General features: G+C 36.6%; 1 protein-coding gene across 1 annotated transcript in view; it reads left to right on the top strand.

The window, feature by feature from the left end:
- Positions 1-21,422, top strand: part of MLF1 (myeloid leukemia factor 1) — a 35,747-nt gene that overhangs the window by 7,509 nt on the left and 6,816 nt on the right. The window contains exons 2-3 of the mRNA XM_059921833.1: positions 10,978-11,125; positions 21,264-21,347. Coding sequence (XP_059777816.1) covers positions 10,978-11,125; positions 21,264-21,347 — 232 coding nt within the window. The remainder of the gene's footprint in view (positions 1-10,977; positions 11,126-21,263; positions 21,348-21,422) is intronic.

Below are 21,422 nucleotides of genomic sequence, written 5' to 3'. Positions count from 1 at the left end.
TCTTTTTTATAAATTTATTTATTTATTTATTTTTGGCTGCATTGGGTCTTCGTTGCGGCCATGGACTTCTCATTGCAGTGGCTTCTCTTGTTGTGGAGCACGGGCTCTAGGCGTGCGGGCTTCAGTAGTTGTGGCACGTGGGTTCAGTAGTTGTGGCTCACGGGCTCCAAAGCACAGGCTCAGTAGTTGTGGTGCACGGGCTTAGCTGCTCCACGGCATGTGGGATCCTCCCGGACCAGGGCTCGAACCCATGTCCCCTGCATTGTCAGGCGGATTCTTAACCACTGCACCACCAGGGAAGTCCCCAAAGTGTTTTAAACCAAATTCCAGACTTCTTGTCATCTTATTCATACATATTTCCAAACACATCTCTGAAAAATACTGTTGTATTCTTACATCAACACAATACCATATTTACATCTAACAAAATTAACAATAATTCCAACTTCTTGGTATCATCTGGCATTGAGTATCATCTAGATATGAAATATTTAGGAATAGTCTGGTTTTTTAGGTAAAAACTAGAAATTATTTCTTAGACAACTCGTTTATTGGTCTTAGAACTACTTGAAACTCTGTCTCTTTAAGTAAAAATTAGGGAGATACATACACCTAATTCTGATTCCTTAATTGTAAACTAACTTTTAATCTTCACGTCTTGATTTGGGAAAGCATAAAACTCTATTTCTGCCCTCTAGTCTCATTGTGTGCCATTGATCCATTTAATTTTTAAATTGTCACAACTTCCGCATAGTGCTAGTTGCCTATAATTCTGCTAAAATAGTGATTCTCAAACTTTTAACAGGTGGCAGGTCTAGGAATAGCAGTCTGTTAAATTTTCCGTGCCCATCACTCCTATTAATAAGACAAAAATCCAAAACTAAAAATTCTATAAGAATTCATGGGAAAATTATTTATGATATTTTCTTCATTGTATGTATAATGTCTTTACTTGATTATTCGTAATATGTTAGAGTCTGTTTTTAGTTGGAAAGAATGAAATATGAATAATCTCTAAATAAACCTAATGCTCTAGTGTCTTCATTTTATCCTATTTCCTAAATGAATTTAGTACATTTCTGTAGTTAATACTGAACGTTCAACTAAAGAGACTCTTCATTCTCAGAGATTCGGTTACTAATTTGGTTAAGAACAGTTTAATTTTTGGACTCCTGTTGAAATTTTTGTGTTCTGTTACACTAAGAGCATCCTCAACCTGCACACACTGGAGAGCACTTTCCTTTTATGACTTTGCATAAAATTTGTCAGCAGGAAGGAGGCTGGAAAGTAGTCAGGGCAATGTCCGCAAGTGGATTGGTATGTAAAGGACAAGGGAGTGACAGTAGGAGAACAAATGAAGAAGTAAGAGTACTGACATGTTACAGTTTTTTAGAATACGGATCAATCATCCAGACCAGCAGTGGTCCTAATGCAGGGGTGGTTGAAACTTATCGTGTTGGTCAGGTATGCAGAGGACCTGCTATTTGTCATTCGTAAATATATTTCTTTCTCTGCTTAACGAGTTTCCTCTAAAACAATTGATACTGCACAAGAGTAAACAGATCTGTAGAACAAAACAGTCAGGAAACACTCTCATAAACAGCCTCCCTGTTAGATTTATTTAGAGAATACTCATCTTTTTATTTTTTATTTTAATACTTTGTAATATCATCAAATGTACCTGGGAAATGGCACTGCTTTCTGAGTAGAAGACTAGATTTTAATTGCTGGAAATCCTTTAGACAACTTAAAAACACTCACCTTGGGACTTCCCTGGTGGTGCAGTGGTTAAGAATCCGCCTGCCAATGCAGGGGACACGGGTTTGAGCCCTGGTCTGGGAAGATCCCACATGCTGCGGAGCAACTAAGCCTGTGTGCCACAACTACTGAGCCTGTGCTCTAGAGCCCGCGAGCCACAACTACTGAGCCCACGTGCCACAACTACTGAAGCCCGCGCGCCTAGAGCCCGTGCTCCGCAACAAGAGAAGCCACCGCAATGAGAAGCCCACGCACCACAATGAAGAGTAGTCCCTGCTCACCGCAACTAGAGAAAGTCCGCGTGCAGCAATGAAGACCCAATGCAGCCAAAAAAATAAATAAAATTTAAAAAAATTAATTAAAAAAAAACAAAACATTCACCTTTACACCAGTTATTGTAGAATCAATTTAAACATTTGAAACATTCGACATAAATTTCTACATTCAATTTTCAGAAATTATGTTCAAGTCGAATTAAGGCAATAAGACTTCAGAACTACATAATACTTTTTGGAGTAAAGTTCTGTCTTAGCATATAATTAAAACTAATGCCTAACTGAAAACAGATGGGAAATATTAATTTATTGAAGCATAAAACTTAGTAACATCTTACCATGAATACCGAAATTTGACAAGCTTTAGGGTTTTCACAGAAATAAATTGGTATACTTTATTTTACAGCATTTTAGTGGGAGTTGCCAAGAAATAAGCTTTATTACTATTAGGGGGAAAAAAACCACATTTATACAGTCTGAACTGAACATTTACATTGGATTTGGAATTGTAGAACTTTTATCCCATTTCAATTTTCCATGTTTACACATGCACTGTGAGACTTTAAAAAATGAGGAAAATCTCTTAAAATTTAATGACATCCAACATCCAGCAGTTAATACCTTATTTTATAAAGTATCAAGATGCTTTACATTTTCAAAAATGTGTTTTTGGAATGTGTAATACATGCTTATGGCAAAAACTCAAAAAGGTACAGAAGAGTACATAATTAAAAGACCCCTCCTCACAACAAAGCAAATATAATTAACACTAAACTGTACATTTAAAAATGGGAAAACTCATTGAGCTGTACAGTTGTGATTGATCTGTGCACTATTCTATATGTGCTATACTTCAATAAAATAATTTAAGACAAAAAAAGACTCTCTCACCTTTGGCCCTCAACCATCTAGCCACCCTCTCAGAATGCAACCCCTATGACCAGTTTGCTGCATAGCCTCCTAGGGATATATTCTATACATTTATAAGCATATGTACATGAATATTTTTAATATAAATGGAGGTGTACTACATATCTTGCTAATCCTTCTATATCAATACGTAAATATCTGCCTTGCACTTTCAAAGGTGGCATTATATTCCATTTGAATGCTTTTAAAGTGCTGAAAAGTCTTCAATGGCTCTTTTCCTATCCTTTTTTGGTTATTGTTCCATCAGTCAGTCCAGAAACATCTGTGGGCCAGATAATTTTGTACAGTAGAGGGAGCAAGAGAGATGTGTCCCCTTTCCTCAAGAAGCTTCTAATTGGGCAGAAAAGACAAATAATATTTTCTGTATGTTATTTTATTTTCAAAAGTCTTTGTTTTATGAAGAGGGCTAACACAAATAGCAAGACTTTATTTTTAACTTAAATTAAAAAAAAAATTTCCCCTTGACTCCCAATAATGGTAACCTATGCCTTCCCTTCAAGGGGAAGAAAAGAAAGTAGAAAAAAAATATTGAGGAGTACATAAAAGAAAAATGATAAAATAGTTGAAACAGTACTGTTCAGACATGCTTCAATGGGATTAAGGCTGATGAAAATAAAAGGAGTAAACCTTCCCACCTATGTTGACATTCGAATGTGGAAAACAAATTTACTCTAGCAACTTGAAGCAGAAAATGATTTATTACAGGGCATTAATTGGCTTAGAGAATCACTGTGATGGCTGAAGAAACAGACTCTAGGTTGAACTTTCAAGAATGACCCTCAAAGTCACATCACATCCAGACCACTGGGGAAGCAACTGCCACTTCCCAAGTTAGGAAATCACTAAATTGGGAAGCTGCTGCTACTCCTAACTCCAAAGCCATTGTGTACCTGATAGCAACCGTATCAGCGAAATGGATTTCACTTCCTGTCCCCCATTACCCATAAAGCTCTAGTGATGAGACACTCTGAGTTGCTAATACTGCTACAGAAAAACTATGTAGCTCTGTGATCATGTTTACCAACAAACAGAAGTAATAGTACATACAGACTCTCCCACACCTCTACCTTCCAGTTGTCCATTGTCCATAATTGGCAGAACCTAAATCCAGAATCTTAGCTGCAGTGGGGTGTAGGAAATTAAATTTTACCTTTTGAACTTCTGCAGTATAAAAGGGCACATTGAAAGGAAGTTGAAATGGATTGAATGCCAATCTGTCTTTTATATCCTCTTCCCCTTCCCCCAATCTGTAGCTCTCTTCCAACCCCAACGTCTTTTTCTCGTTTGTGTTGCTATTTTAAAGCAGGTAAGTGTAAATAACTATACATGATGGGGAGGATTAAAGTCTACAGTCACACTACCCTCCCCTCATTTCCTTTTTAGAAGGATAAATTATTGCTCCCAAGGTACTCCTTTGCTGTGCTGTGTCTCAGGAACGAAGGAAAAAGAAAATTGTAATATCTAGAGATCTGCTGTATAACATTGTGCCTGTAGTTAACAATACCGTATTGTACACTTAAAATTTTCTTAGGAGGGTAGGTTTCATAGGAAATGTTCTTACCACAGTAAAAATAAAATTGTAAAAAGCTAGAGAAGCTAATTTGATAGAAGAAAGAGAGAGTAGTCTATTAGGCCTTGGATTGAAAGGGTTTGGGGAGGAGGTTAAAACAGGAAATCTCAAATACTAAACCAAACTGTAGGACTAAGCACACATTCCAGCTTCTCCCTCTAACTCAGATCTATAAACTCACTTAAAATACTTTTAACCATTCACGTCCCTTCATCCATTTATTTCTTTATCTTGTTCAAAATATGTAAATAACTGCAAACATTTGAGGAAAACTAACATCATGAAAGACAGAAGCTACACTAACCAAACAGAAGAACGAACATTTAAGGAAACAAAACTAATGAAACAAAAAAGACTATAGAATGTGAGATTAATATCTTCAGGAGACCTTCATTTCTAGCATAGCCAAGAAAGCTCCGGTTGTACCAACTCTCCTTCAGATAACAGTATAATGCCAGAATAAAACACAAAAACAACTTTCTGGAGAAGGTACTGGAAAATGACCAAAATCAGACATACACTGCAGGTGACTCAACAGTTGGAAGAAGGGAAAGCAATGGTAGCCTATGGGTAAGCTTGATCTGTGCTATGTAGGGGTGGCTAAAACTCTGATAGAAGACTTGAAACAGGCTGGCCTAAGAACCAGGCTCAAAGTTCAGTGCAGCCACAGTCACAGGAAAATGAGGAGTGAAGTCCCAAAAGGGGAGAGAATCAGAGAGGGTGATCTCTAAGAACTGTTAATAAATTCTGCACAAGTCTCCATTTGAGCCTTACACCTTGTATATGTGGGAGAGACATAAAGCAGTTCAGCCAAGGATAAAAACTAAATTGAGAATTGAGCTGCCACTCAAGAGACAGAATTTTAATATTAAGGCCAGCCAGAATAATTTCCTGCTTAAAACAACAACAGCAACCCACACTACTCCTGAATATAACAGATACACAGCTCCCAAACATAATAGCCACAATTTACAGATACAATCCAAAATTATTTGACAAAAAAAAAAACAAAAAACAGGATAAAATGCGACCCATTCTCCAGAGAAAAGATAATCAATAGAGATTGATCCCAAACTGATCCAGATGTTGGAATTAACCAAGAAGGATTTTAAAGCAATTATTATAATTTTGCTCAATGATGTAAAGGAAAATATGTTTACAATGAATGAAAAGATATGAAATCTCAATGGAGGAAGAGAAATTATAAAACAAAAACAAACAAATAGAAATTCTAGAAGTGAAAACTGCAGTATTTTTAGGAAAAAAATTCACTGGATGGGCATAAAGATGGCCAACAGCTACATGAAAAGATGTTCAACATCCCACTAATCACCAGAGAAATGCAAGTCAAAACCACAATGAGATATCACCTCACATTTGTCAGAATGGCTGTCATCAAAAAGATCACAAATAACAAATGTTGGCAAGGATATGTAGTAAAGGGAACCCTAGTACACTGTCAGTGGGAATGTAAATTTGTGTAGCCACTGTGGAAAACAGTACGAAGTTTCCTCAAAAAACTAAAAATAGAACTACCATATGATCCAGCAATTCCACTCCTGGGTATATATCCAAAGAAAATGAAAACACTAATTTGAAAAGATACATGTATGCCAGTGTTCGTAGCAGCATTATTTATAATAAAGACATGGAAGAAACCTAAGTGTCCATCAACAGATGAATGAATAAAGATGATGTGGTATATATATAATGGAATAGTACTCAGCCATAAAAAAAGAATTAAATTTTGCCATTTGCAACAACATGAATGGACCTGGAGGGTATTATGCTTAGTGAAATAAGTCAGACAGAGAAAGACAAATACTGTATGCTATCATTAAATGTGGAATCTAAAAAATAAACAAATGAAAGACTATCACAAAACAGAAACAGACTCATAGATATAGAGAACAAACTAGTGGTTACCAGTGGGGAGAGGGCACAGGGGAGGGGCAAGAGAGGTGGGGAGAGGGGATTAAGAGGTACAGACTACTATGTATAAAATAAATAAGCCTCAAGGATATATTGGACAACGTGGGGAATATAGCCAGTATTTTATAATCACTTTAAATGGAGTATAGTCTATAAATATCTTGAATCATTATGTTGTATACCTGAAACTAATATAATACTGTAAATCAACTATACTTCAGTAAACACAGACTTATTTGGATAGAAATGGGCAAATGTTCAATAATTGCTTTATCATTGTAATTTATACTCTGAGTACTTCAAAAAGTATTACAACTTCCTGGCCAATAGGAAGTTGAAATTGATTTTAGCCCTCCAAAAGTCAGGGCTCTATACCCACTGCCTGGGGCCTTCTACATAGGTATTCAGTATATATTTGTTAAATAAATGGAGACCATTTGCATCAAAACAAGCAGAAATTGAACTAGAGTCCCTGATAAAGTGGTTGAAGAGGACAGATTATAGTGTTTATTCACTTGAGGTCCTTGGAACATCTGCATTAGGGTTACTTGAAATGCTTGCTGAAATGCAGATGACTGGGCCATGCTCCAGATATCCTGAATCAAAAATCCCTGGGCGTATGTCTCAGGAATCTGCATTTTAATGAGTACCTCTGGTGACTTTTAAGCATGGTCAAGTTAAAAGAAATAATGCACAGAGGGCAGGGAAAAGAAGACCGGGTAAAGCCCAGAGGAAGTATGTCTTTAGGGGGCAGTGCTTTTCAGCATTTTAACGTCATTCACAATTAGAAAATACTTGCAAAGCACCTTGGAGTACAAGGAGGAGAGACTGATAGAAGCTGGAAGTAACCAGCGCCAGGGACTTTGGCAGGTTCAGGCCCCACCTGGCTGCCCCAAGGATGAGGTATCAACATTTTGACACATCAGTAATCTATCTGTGACTCTAAGGAAGCTCCATCAAGGGCGAGAAGGAAAGGAGAATTTAAAGGAGAAATTTATCAAACATGGCTGAGAACAGTGCATTGCCCTGAAAGTTCCAGATGCTGCGGAGAATTCAAGGAATAGGGATGACCTTTGGGTCTCAGTAATTGGAAGGTTAAGGGAATCATTGGTGTTTTAATGCAGAGGTGAAGGGAAGGAAAAGGCATTTGTAAAGAAATAAAGGGAATGAGCTACAAGGAAGTAAAGGACACAAGTATAGATGACTATTGGAAGATTTTAAGTGCTAAAGGAAAGGAGACAGTAGCTGGAAAAGTATCAGGAAAGGGTTTGGGGGAGGGGGAGGGAAAGTATAACAGAAGCCTTTCTTTGGTACATTAAGAACAGAAGGTAGTTTGCATTCGCATGGATTTCATAAGTTACTTTTTAAAAAATTGTAATTATTTAGTAGTCTAACAAAGGACCTCAAAAGTCCCCTTGAATTATAACAAGAAATAATAGTTACAAATCAGGCCATTAGTCAGAGAGAATGCTGCCATCGTGGTGGATACTTCTTCAAGAGCTGATGCTTTCGGAGCTGATGTCTTTTGGCTTGTCCTAATTCAGGTTCAAGTTCTTTAATCTATTGTCTTCATCATCAGTCATAGAAATCCCCTTCAGCACACTAGTGCCAGGTTAATCACAAGCTGTATTTTATAGCTTTTCAATCTTCTAAGACGATTTTATGCAGACTGACAGGAACAATTGGAAATTGCTTTAAATAAAGTGATTTTAAGAATGTATTTGTGGTAGACAGAATAATGCCCCCCTAAAGATGCCCATGTCCCAATCCCCCAAAACTGTGAATATGTCATTTTGCATTGCAGGGGGAAATTAAGGTTATAGATGGAATTAACTTGGTTAATCAGCTAACCTTAAAATAGGAGAATAACCTGGATTATCCAGGCGGGCTCGATTTAATCACAAGAGTCTTTTAAATATGGAAGCATCAGAGAGAGATTTGAAGGTGCTATGCTGCAGGTTTTGAAAATGGGGAAAGGAGCCATAAGCCAGGGAATATGAGCAGTCTCTAGAAGCTAGAAAAAGGCAACCGATTTTCCCCTGCAGCCTCCAGAAGGAATACAGCCCTGCCAACACAATGATTCTAGCCAATTCTGGGCTTCTAACCTCCAGAACTGTAAGAAAATTAATTTGTGTTGTTTTAAGTCACTAAATTTGTGGTGATTTGTTACAGAAGCAATAGTAAACTAATACAATATCTAAGTTTTAAAATCTTAATTTTAAAACATAAAGTCTCACTTCTCTGTCAGACCAGAAGTTCCTCCAGACCAATAATCAACCTCTGTGCTTGATGCACAATTTACACAATAAACATTTGTTGAACTTGAACCTGTATATCATATTGTCTCTCCACCATTTCTTGGGAGAGTTGCTTACTGTTCTTAAATAAAGTTTCCACTCACCTGGGAGCATGCTACATAGAGAAGCATTTCTGTTGCAGTCAGTATCTGTAGTTCCGAACTTCTTCCTTAGTGACTTTTGATTGACCGGGGGCAGGGAGGTAAGGGTGGAGAAGGGAGTTGCTCGCTTAAACCAGAGTTAGTTTTCTCTGGGCCAAGTGTTTTAATATATGAAACTTGTATCTCCTGATCAACAGTTCCGTGGCTTCTTGTACCTCAGTTTCAACTGCTTTAGAGTAAGACCACCTATCTAAGAAACACCACCCTCAATTGAGGTTTGTTTTATGCCATAGAATCTTATATATATATTCATACCATCCCAAACGTAGTCTCAAAACTCGGTGAAAATCTGTAAAACATTTTCTCATGATGCAGAAACAGACCTACTTATTTTTATAGATTTGTATTCATTTCCTTCCCAGTCATTAGATGAAACTACCAAAATTGACAGAATAAGGGCAGTTTTAAATGTGTTATACACTGCTTTTTGGGATGTAATATGTATTAGTTATCTATTGCAGCTTAAAACAAACATTGATTATGTCATAATTTCTGTTGGTTAGGAATCTAGGAGCAGCTTAGTGGTTCCAACTCAGGGCCTCTTAGGCTGCAATCAAGTTGTGAGTCAAGGCTGTTGTCATCTTAAGGCTTGACTGACGGAGAATATACTTCCAAGTGCCTTCACGTGGCTGTTGGCTGGTCTCAGAAATCTGCCCCTAAGCTCACTCATGTGGGCCTCCCCACAGGGCTGCCTCATAGTGTGGCAGCGGCTTCCTGCAGAGTGAGCCATCATGCTAAGAGAGCGTACAAGCAGAAGCCACAGTCTTTCTAAAAACCTAATTTTGGAATTGACATCCCATCACTTATATTCTATTAGAAGCAAGTCTGTAAGTCCAGCCATACTTAAGGGGAGGAAGGGTTTACATGAGGGCATGAGTACCAGGGAGTGGTGATCATTGGGGCCATCTTAGAAGCTGGGTACCACACATATAAATTAGTGAGTTCATTGGTTTATCAGAGACTAGATAATCAAGTTAATAATATACCTAACTGAAATTAAGTTCAGTAATATTAGAACATTTTGTAAAAAATAAATAAATAAATAAACTACAAATAAATCTCCCATGTTAGAAGATGCAAAATAAAAATGGAAGCCTTTTAACTTTAAGACAGGAAATTTAGAAGGTACGGTAGAATAATCAACACAATTTACTCTTTTATACGATACTCCCCTCAGATTGTCCACTTCTGACTTTCTATTACAATTCTTCCATTCATGTTTTAAATTCTACTTATTCCTCATCTTCTAAAAACAAAAGAAGCTTATGGAGATATGTAAAATGTCATAGGAGTTGGAGTTAGTTAAAGATGAAAGGCAGAGATAGAAATCTAAGTCAGAAATAAAATTTCCATGCAAAGGTCATAGTCTGGTGAAAACTGAAGACCTAACAAAGGATCCTGGCTGTGTGGCTCAGTAAGCTGATGTTAAGAAAATGAAAAGGCAAGTCCAAGATTGGGGGGAAAAAGTATTTACAAGACATATATAATAAAAGCCTGATGTCTAGAATATATAAAGAACTCTTACAACTCCGTAACATTAAGACAAAAAAAACCTGTTTTTTAAAAAATAATGTTGTATCTTTTATGGTATTCATAACATAGCTATAGTTCTCAATGCTCATATTTAATAAATAAGAGTTAAAAAATAAACAAGCCAGCATTCTTTATTAGCTCTCACTAGAATTTATGTTGACTGCCCAAAGTGGCCTCTACCTGGTAGCAGTATTTTTCAGTCCTTTTTTGCCATTTCCTTTAGTGCTGGCTTAAGCTACCTGAGATGTGTTACTTTGTGTTTATCAATTTCATACAATGAGATAAATAAAGGTATATTTTTACTATTATACATAAGTGAGTTATGGTAGATAACAAACAGAACAGGTTTTGTATTCATGAATAATGGGTCTTTATGAGATAATTCTATTCTCCTAAACTCTTCTTTTGTCTCTTTAACAAGCATATTAGCCCAAAATCATTCTTTGTAGTATTAAGCTGCCTACTTATTATTTAAATTCCAACACTTACTCTTACATGATACTCTTATGTATTTTCAACAGTGATTCTTTCATGGCACACCGAGAAAGTATGCGACAGATGATGAGAAATTTTTCTGAACCTTTTGGAAGAGACCTGTTCAGCATCTCTGATGGCAGAGGAAGAGCTCGTAACCATACGGGACATGAGGATGGAGAAAATTCCTTGACTGTAAGTTCTTTATTTTAAAGTTAGTAAAGAAAAGTATTACAGAAGAATATATCTCTGACAACAGGATATGACTAATACTTATGTTATAGAAATAACTTATGTAAAAGGAAGGACCAGTTGGAAAGCTGAGTTCTTGAACAATGAATTGTTAATTGTATAGAATTCCACTGTGCTACTAAAACTTTTAGCACCATAAAATTATATATTACCAGCCAAACTTAAAACATTGTTTTCCATATGTATATAGTTTTTTCCTCACCTTATCATTTACTCCCATGTCTTACATTAGAACAGGCAGGGAAATATCATTGCATACAACACTTTTTTTTCCCCACTTTAAAATAAAAAACTATAGTATAATGCTTTATCTCTATTGGACCAGGAAAAACCAGTCTTCTGCATGGCTACCTTGGACCTTCAAAACTTAGATTAACTTTTAATTGTATTCAAAAGCCTTGCAAAACTACAATATATATTCAGAAGTCTTGTCTGAGAGCAAAACTAAAAGGTTACAAACATACTCAACTCAAAAAAAAAACCAGGATATTTATATACCTTAAGTATTTTCTTTTCTGCTTATTTCTATTGTTTCTTCAGCCTCAGGAATGGCAGTTCTAGAACAACAAATCCACAGGAGTTTCTAAAAGATAAATCTCTGCAATAGAAATGTAGATATTTGGAACTCAGTAAACATTTTGAATTGGTCAATTGGGAAACTTCCAGAATCTTCCAGGAAAACATTTTCATATTTTCTATTTGCAGTGGTCTTAAATAGAGCAAAATGTTTCAAATACTCCTAAGACGTTTGATGGATAACATTGCATTTGCCATTTAAATGAAAGTAATCTTCACATTCTTTTTCACATACATATTATTCCAATATATATATTAATTACATTCCAGTTATTTTTTAAATTAGTTAATGTGGTATCATTATATATATTTTTTACTGTTAGAGCTATAAATTTCCATAAAAGTTGAAAATTAAGGTCAAAGGAAAAAATTGTCAAAGAGAGCAGAAAAATCAAATATGACATTCTGAAATTTTATCTTTCACATGAGCATTGAAGCATTTTATATATCTGCTATAACCACAGCAAAGAAAGAGTAGGGCTGTACATAGTGCTTTGTATTTACGTGCATAAATGAGCTACTCGTAGCCTTTGTAGAAAAAGAAGTGACAATTTTATTCCCTTGTAAGCATAGAAAGGAGATCTGTTTATAATTCAGCTATAAAGTTCTTATTGAGGATGCCTAAGCTGTAACTCTGCTGGTCATCCACTGGAAGTAGAAGTAAATGTTTCTTTCCTGGGTACTTGTGCTTAAAGCATCTGAATGTTTAATGAGCTGGAATAAGAAATATATGTAACCAAATAAAGAGATAAATTTCTGTGAAACTGTAGTTTATACGATTCATAATTTAGAACTATTTGTATTTTAGCTTGCCTCATATTTGCCTTGCCAGTGTGGCTTGAAATCAAGTTTTGGGGAACCAAAAACACTCACACAGCTGAAGTAATATGGTTGCATAAATGTTATGATTAAATAAGGAAAGTCAAGCAGGAAAACAACTCTGAATATAAAGGAAGGCCAAGACCAACATTTGAATGAAAAACTAAAATAGTTGCTACCTTGTCCAGTTTATAGTGACATAAATTAACTTTTGTCTAAGATTATTAATCATAGGTGTAGGCTAAAGTCTGTAGCATTATCCAATAGAACATTCTGGATGATGCAAATGTTCTAAATCTGCCCTGTTCAGTGTGGTTAGCCACATATGGCTATCAAGCCCTTGAAATGTGCCTAGTGCTACTGAATTTTTAATTAAATTCTAATTATTTTAAAACTAATTTTAAATAGCCACATGTGGCTATTGGCTACCTTAATGGAGAGCATGATGATATTCAAATAGACTGGAAAGCTTTTAGCTTTTTTTTAAACCAATGCTGAGTAAAGTACACTAATCACCTATACGTGAACCTATCATCTTATTTTTTAAGTTAATAAAAATCTCTTTAAACATTTTCCCAAGAAAAACTGCAGTACTCATCTACCTATTAAATAAAAAGTAAATGGTAATTTTTACTATATCAGATTTAGACAAAACCATTTCATAAAACTTTGAGTTTTATAACTTTTTATATAGTCAATACTGCTAAGTAGTATTTAGTTGCCTCTCCCATCTAAAATCAAGTAGTATACATTCTTCTTCAATTACATTATATTGTATCAACTGTCTTAGAAAGCTAACACCAGTGGAGTTTTTTCTTGTTCAAGCTATGAAAACTCTTTGCCAACCAAGAGTTCCGAGCACTGTCCTAGGGCAGTTGAAGGGCAGTAGGAATTTTTAAATATAGGAATTTCATCCAGTTTTCCCAGGAACATTCAGCTTCTCTTTTAGCCAAAACATTTTTTCTTTCCCGGTACATTATAATTTATACTGGTGAGATATGGCTCACCTTTTTTCCCCTAGGGTGTGATACATTTGACATGTTTATGTCTCAGTATGAAAGACTTATGTAATAGCAAAACTAAATAAATTAAAAGAAAACAAAAACAAACAACAGTAGCAACAGAAGACCTCTATCCTAACTTGACTTTTCTAAGTCAGTGTCTTATAACTAGATGTGAAAGTAGAAACAGAAATTAGAAATTGACTGCAGAAGATGAAAGATGGCTGCCTAGTTTGAAAAGAGCACAGTGAAGAAAACAGTAGGGCTTCCCTGGTGGCGCAGTGGTTGAGAATCTGCCTGCCAATGCAGGGGACACAGGTTTGAGCCCTGGTCTGGGAAGATCCCACATGCCGCGGAGCAACTAGGCCCGTGAGTCACAACTACTGAGCCTGCGCGTCTGGAGCTTGTGCTCCGCAACAAGAGAGGCCGCGATAGTGAGAGGCCCGCGCACCGCGATGAAGAGTGGCCCCCACTTGCCGCAACTAGAGAAAGCCCTCGCACAGAAACGAAGACCCAACACAGCCATAAATAAAATAAATAAATAAATAAATAAACCCAAAGTTTTAAAAAAAAAAAAAAAAAAAAAAACAGTAGTAGGCTTTTTGAGCATGCTGGCTGTTCTATTTGAACTTTTATTAACAGTTTACACGAACTCTTTTTTCTCTTTTTATGAAGTTATAAATTTTAAAATGAGTATTTTGATTAAGTAGTGAGCCATATGCTGATGCTTTTAAGCACAGTGGATGAAAATTTATATTTCAAATAGACGCTTGATAACTTTTTTCTTTATTTTTGGCCCATTTCTTGACGTTTGTCATCTTTATCAGCCCTATTAGGAGGGAAAACAGAGACACCTACAGAAGTAGAAGCATCAGCTTTGCCGTTTTCCTGTGTTTGTACTATTAGCATTTTCTTCAGTTCATGATTTCCTAATTGGGATATTTTTAAGCCATTAAGTTTAAAAAGTTGTCCATTTTGAGAGGATTGGTTTGTTTAAAACTATAATTTAATCTGTAAATTTATTTAATTAGGCAGTTTATAATTCAAGATATGACGTGTGACCATTTGACAATTAGATTGAGAGATGGTGCCAGAGTCAATGTAAAATCTGTTTTTCCTTTCAGTAAAAAGAAACAGAAAGAGAAATTTTACTGGTACATCAATACACTTTGGAGATTACTGTTCTGCATATACAGTATAAGTATATATCATCTGATATAACTTATAAAATTGAATATAAACACAGTTTTCTCTAGTTTTTTTGACATAACTTACACAGGGAGAAAATTATCACAGAATGATGGTAAAACTTTATATATACCTTTTACCAAGAAATTAAAAATTTATTTTCAACATTTAAAAATTCCAAGTAATGAAAATTTTTAATTTGTATACGTGTCTAAAAATTTATTTTCATCTGTACCTATTGAGGAATATAATTTGTGAATTATTAATTTTGATTATTCCATCTATTATACTTAATGTTCTTTTTCCTATCGAAGACTCCAAATATCTTTAAATCTCTATGTGTGATCCTTTCTGAAGTCCATATTTCTTATTCCATAAATTAGTTCTTAGGAGGTATTCATTAAATTTTTGGCCAAATATCTCTATTTTGGCCAAATATCTACTAATTTTTTGAAATGTTATTAATTTAGATACTTTTGATTTTTAACGGGTTAAAGGAAAGATTAACTGATTTTTAAAAAATATGGAATAGTTGAACAAAGGAAAGATGATATAATCTTAATCATTGTACCTTCTGTGTTAATTTTGGTGTGAATTTGCATTTCCTTTGAGAAATATTTGTCTCAATCCATAGCAAATACTTTCTCTTTCAACTGCCTTTAACAAATACTAGAGTAGTCTTATTTAAAAGTGATATATGGTCTCTCTATTTGCCTGCCAGGATCCTGTCAGGCTCTACAATGAATAATAAGCAGATAACTTTAAAAATATATGTTGAGTTCTTTTTGATTAAAAGGTTCTGTAATTTGGTTAGCTCTGAACTATGTGATTATGCAGTGCATTTCTCTCTTTTTCAGAGATTGTTATATAATAAATATCATAACCAAAATTAATTGGATTTTTTTTCTAGGTGATGAGTGTTCTTGTGCCTTTTGGCAGTTTTGGTAGTATGGTTCATATCATAAGACACAAACCATTTGAGCAATATTTTCTGACAAATATTTATTTTTCATTAACTCAAGCAAACTGAATTGGCATGCCATCTCACTTTCATAATGGCTTTTTAGCATTTGTTACTGAAAACTTGTTTCATGTGTTAAATTTATCTTAGAGTGTTTAGGCCTGTGTTTTGTGAAGTAAGTAATATCAACATAATAAAATCAGTCTTCCAAAAGAAATAGTACATTTTAGTTGATGACTATTCACTTGATTTGCAAAAGGGATCCCCACAGTTGTGTTTAAAAGTTGGAAACTTCCCCAAGCTTATGAAGACTTTTCAAAAGGTGAAAAACCACCAAACTGTAGATAGACAAGCACATTTGGAAAAGCTCAGATTGGCTGCTTTCTCTAGGACTCTATTGCCAATTCATTCATGCTTTTCCTTTCCCAAGTTCAAGCATGGCTACTCTGCAACCAGCTTTTCTCCCACCCCTGTTTCTCCAGGCCTTTGGTCCTGTTTTCTGTGGCTCTAGTTTCTAACACACTTAAAGGCAATCTGAGGAGTAACAGAGAATAGCATCACCTTGGAACATTTCCTATGGATGCACCTATGCTCTCATGAAAAAGTTTTTTTATTCTCTTGTGCTAGACTTCAGCCATTTCTCTCCTTAAAGTTTGACATATAACATTTGTCCTTCCTGATCAGAGTTTTTAGTGGGACAAGTGATGAAGGAAAAAAAAAAAAAAACAGCTATAGCACAGAGTTATCAGTAAAAATGACCAGGAAGTTCAGCATGCTGTGGGAGCACAGGCAGAAAAAAGCCTGTAGCCCAGACGTTTTGGGATGGTGGAGTGTAGGTCAACTAGAGAACACTTCCTGAACCTTAAGGATTAATAGGAATTAGCCAGGAAAATCTGGGAGGGGAGAAGAAGAGTGCTCAACACAGAGGAAACAGCGTGTGCAAAAACCTAGAGGCTAGGGAGCCCAAAGATGTTTAGGGTCATTTGGCCCTAGGATGTGAGTTGGAGAGTGTGTATAGATGAGGATGGAGAGGTAACCAGGGGGACTTCTTTTGGCCCTGGTAAGGATTGTGGGCATTATCTTAAGAGCAGGGGAAGCAATTGGTGAATTTTCATCAAAACAGTAGTAGAATCAGGTTCTCATTTTTTAAAGATCATTATGCCTGCAGGGAGGAGAGAGATTAGAAGGGATCACAGTGGAGGCAGGGAGGCTAGGAGGCTGATCAAGTATTCTGGGAAGCACTAGTGATAGCTTCTACTCAGGTAATAGCTGTGGTGATAAAGAGAAATAATCGCCTTTGAGAAAGAGTTAAGTAGGTGAATGGATAGAACTTGGTGATTAATTGGGTTGATGGATCAGTAGAGAGGGAGAAGGAAAGTATTATGCTTATTTTTGTGGCGTGAGGCATTAGGTAGATGGGAACGCCACTGAGCTAGGAACAGAGCATTGATGCAGTGCAGATATGAGGGCAGGGGTGTTCAGAAAGGTCATTTCAATTCTGGGTGTTTTGCATTTGAGGCATCTGTGGGCTGTCCAGGTGGGATTTATCTGGTAAACAGTTGGATATATGGGTTTGAGCTGAGCTAGAGATAATTAGTTCATTCATTCAGCAAATATTTATTGAGCCCTCCTATGTGCCAGGAGTTGTTTTTAAAGTATTGGGAATATAGTAGTGAGTAAGACAGAGAAGATAGCCTTGCCTTCACAGAGATTATTTTTACAGAGTGGCAAGACAGACAATAAACAACAAAATAATTTCAGATCGTCAAAGTACTTCAAAGTACTCTGAAGGAGATGGAGTAATGATATAGTGACAGGTGGAGGTGAGGCAGAGATTAGTTTAGACAGGTGGGCTTCTTAAGGAGGTGATACTTGAATGATTAGAAGAAACTATACTGAGAGTCAGGAGAAAACATTCTAGGCAGAGAAGAGCAGCCGTACAGAGTTCCTGAAGGCCTCAAAAGCCCACTGGAATCTCTGCTCTAATTTGTAGCCCCACTTTTTGTCAAGGCGTTGGGCCACCCCATAGCAAGTACAGATACATCTTTTGATGGCTGATTTGATAGTGAATTGAGAAGAGACAGAATATACCCCAAACATCTGATCTTTTTCTCCTCCTCCTCCCCTTCCTTAGGCCAGCCCTTCTATCTCTCTTGAATTGTTCTCTCTTATACAGCCTTGTAACCTAATGTTGAAGCAAAAAATTCACAACATTTCCTGAATTGTGTTGAATCTCTGAAATGCAGATTAATTCTATTGTAGTCCTTTGCATCCTAAAGACGTATCAATATCTCCTAAATGTGTCTTTGTTGTTCCCTACTGTGCTAAGTGCAGGTTCTAAAAAGGAATTTGCTTTTTTTCGTCTATTTCCTATTGTAACTAGCAATAAAAACCCAGTAGAAGGCAGAGACATAAACAGACCTTTGATAATTCTTTACTGAGTCCCAGCTTGGCACAAAGCAAAAGAATATCCAGAAGGGCTGAAATACCAGCATTGAATAACAGTGCCTTACGGGGTTCAAAACACTCCTCCTGCTTGAGCAGGGGAGTTCCTTGAACTAAACACTCCTTATAATAGTAGATGGTGCTTTGGGTGACACACTAGAATATGTGCTTCACTTTTTGATTCCTGGTGATTGTTCCAGTGATAAAACCTAAAATCAATAGCAGATCTTTCTAGAGCAGAGTTTTGCAGCCTTGACACCACTACTTTCATGTTGGTCTGGATAATTCTTTTTTTTTTTTTTTAATAAATTTATTTATTTATTTATTTATTTATTATTTTTGGCTGTGTTGGGTCTTCGTTTCTGTGCGAGGGCTTTCTCTAGTTGCAGCGAGCGGGGGCCACTCTTCATCGCAGTGTGCGGGCCTCTCTTGTTGTGGAGCACAGGCTCCAGACGCGCAGGCTCAGTAGTTGTGGCTCACGGGCCCAGTTGCTCCGTGGCATGTGGGATCTTCCCAGACCAGGGCTCGAACCCGTGTCCCCTGCATTGGCAGGTGGATTCTCAACGACTGCACCACCAGGGAAGCCCTGGGCTGGATAATTCTTGTTCTGGGGAGCTGTCCTATGCTTTGTAGGATGTTTAGCAGAATCCCTTGCCTCTACCCACTAGGGTCATATACCCTCCCCAGCTGTGACAAACAAAAATGAGTATAATTATTGCCAAATGTCCCAATGGGATCAAAATCACTCCTGGCTAAGAAACTACTTTCTGGAGGAATTCTTAACTGTTCTTCTAAAGGAGCATACCTCTGGAGGAATCAGGTTCCCCAGCTTCAAACTATAGTACAAAGCTACAGGAATCAAGACAGTATGGTACTGGCACAAAAACAGAAATATAGATCAATGGTACAGGATAGAAAGCCCAGAGGTAAACCCACGCACATATGGTCACCTAATTTATGACAAAGAAGGCAAGAACATACAATGGAGAAAAGACAGCCTCTTCAATAAGTGGTGCTGGGAAAGCTGGACAGCTACATGTAAAAGAATGAAATTAGAACACTACCTAACACCATACACAAAAATAAATTTCAAATGGGTTAAAGACCTAAATGTAAGACCAGACACTATAAAACTCTTAGAGGAAAACATAGGAAAACTCAAACCATATATGTGGTTTGACATAAACCACAGCAAGATCTTTTCTGACCCACCTCCTAGAGTAATGAAAATAAAAACAAAAATAAACAAATGGTACCTAATTAAACTTAAAAGCTTTTGCACAGCGAAGGAAACCATAAACAAGACGAAAAGACAGTCCTCAGAATGGGAGAAAATATTTGCAAATGAAACAACGGACAAAGGATTAATCTCCAAAATATACAAACAGCTCATGGAACTCCATATCAAAAAACAAACAATCCAATTAAAAAATGGGTGGAAGACCTAAATAGACATTTCACCAAAGAAGACATACAGATGGCCAAGAGGCACATGAAAATGTGCTCAACATCACCTAATTATTAGAGAAATGCAAATCAAAACTGCAATGAGGTATCACCTCACACTGATCAGAATAGCCATTATCAAAAAATCTAGAAACAATAAATGCTGGAAAGGGTGTGGTGAAAAGGGAACCCTCCTGCACTGTTGGTTGGAATGTAAATTGATACAACCACTATGGAGAACAGCATGGAAGTTCCTTAAAAAACTAAAAATAGAACTACCATACGACCCAGCAATCCCACCACGGGGCATATACCCTGAGAAAACCATAATTCAAAAAGAGACATGTACCACAATGTTCATTGCAGTACTATTTACAATAGCCAGGACATGGAAGCAACCTAAGTGTCCATCGACAGATGAATGGATAAAGAAGATATGGCACATATATACAATGGAATATTACTCAGCCATAAAAAGAAACGAAATTGAGTTACTTGTAGTGAGGTGGATGGACCTAGAGTCTGTCATACAGAGTGAAGTAAGTCAGAAAGAGAAAAACAAATACCATATGCTAACACATATATATGGAATCTAAAACAAAAAAAAATAGTACTGATGAACCTAGTGGCAGGGCAGGACTAAAGACGTAGACATAGAGAATGGACTTGAGGACACGAGGTGGGAGGGGGAAGCTGGAGCGAAGTGAGAGTAACATCGACATTTGTACACTACCAAATGTAAAATAGATAGCTAGTGGGAAGCAGCAGCATAGCACAGGGAGATCAGCTCAGTGCTTCGCAATGACCTAGAGGGGTGGGATAGGGAGGGTGGGAGGGAGGGTCGAGAGAGAAGGGTATGGGGATATATGTATGCATGTGGCTGATTCGCTTTGTTGTGCAGCAGAAACTAACACAGTATTGTGAAACAATTACACATCAATAAAGATCTATTAAAATAAATAAATAAATAAATAAATAAATAAATAAAGGAGCATACCTCATGCTTCAAGGGTATGCCCTACTGAGCCGGCAGTGGTAGGCAGCAAATCCAAGGACTGTTAGTGGAGTGAATCAACCTATATCACTTGGGTCCAAGTCTGATGGAAAGGAGGGCTGATTACTCCAGAGGCAGCTTCTATCATCCATGTGGAACTGCTGGAAGGAACACTGTCATCTTATACTCGGGTTTTATTTATTTGCCTGGTAGGATATCCAGAAGGAAGAAGGAAAAATTGGAAGACTAGTCTATGCTAGAGCTGTCCCACAGCCAAGGATACACCACTCAGTATTTAAATATTAACCAAATTATGTTATGAGCAAGTTGAATTTTATGTGTGTGTGTATTTATATGTTCTTGCATGTATATATGTGTGGATATATACACATGTATGTATGCATGTATTTATAGTGTTACAACTCCCTAACCATTTGTATGTTGGCTGTTTAGGATTTTGTGTATGCTTCAAATTCTTCTTTAACAAATCACTTTCATTATATAGTCCTTAAATTATCTTTGCCTGGTCCATCACTGCATGAGACCCCACAGCAAAAATCAAAAAAAAAAATTTCAGCTGTTTTGGGAATGTTGATTTTCTTCTTTTGTGTTGTGCTTATAGTTAATGACATACTTCCTAATATCCTATAGCGTACAGATGTCAACCCTTTTCAGGCAATGGACCGAATGATGTTAAATATGCGAAACAGTATGCAGGAATTACAAAGAAACTTTGTAAGTACTAAAAGATTGTTGAGAATGTTATTTTCAGTTATCGGTACTCTATATTATAGTGGCTTTCAACCTTTT

This window comes from Balaenoptera ricei, chromosome 4 (genome assembly GCF_028023285.1).
Source record: "Balaenoptera ricei isolate mBalRic1 chromosome 4, mBalRic1.hap2, whole genome shotgun sequence".
Classification (NCBI taxonomy): Eukaryota; Metazoa; Chordata; class Mammalia; order Artiodactyla; family Balaenopteridae; genus Balaenoptera; species Balaenoptera ricei.
This window is presented reverse-complemented; position numbering and strand designations above follow the sequence as displayed.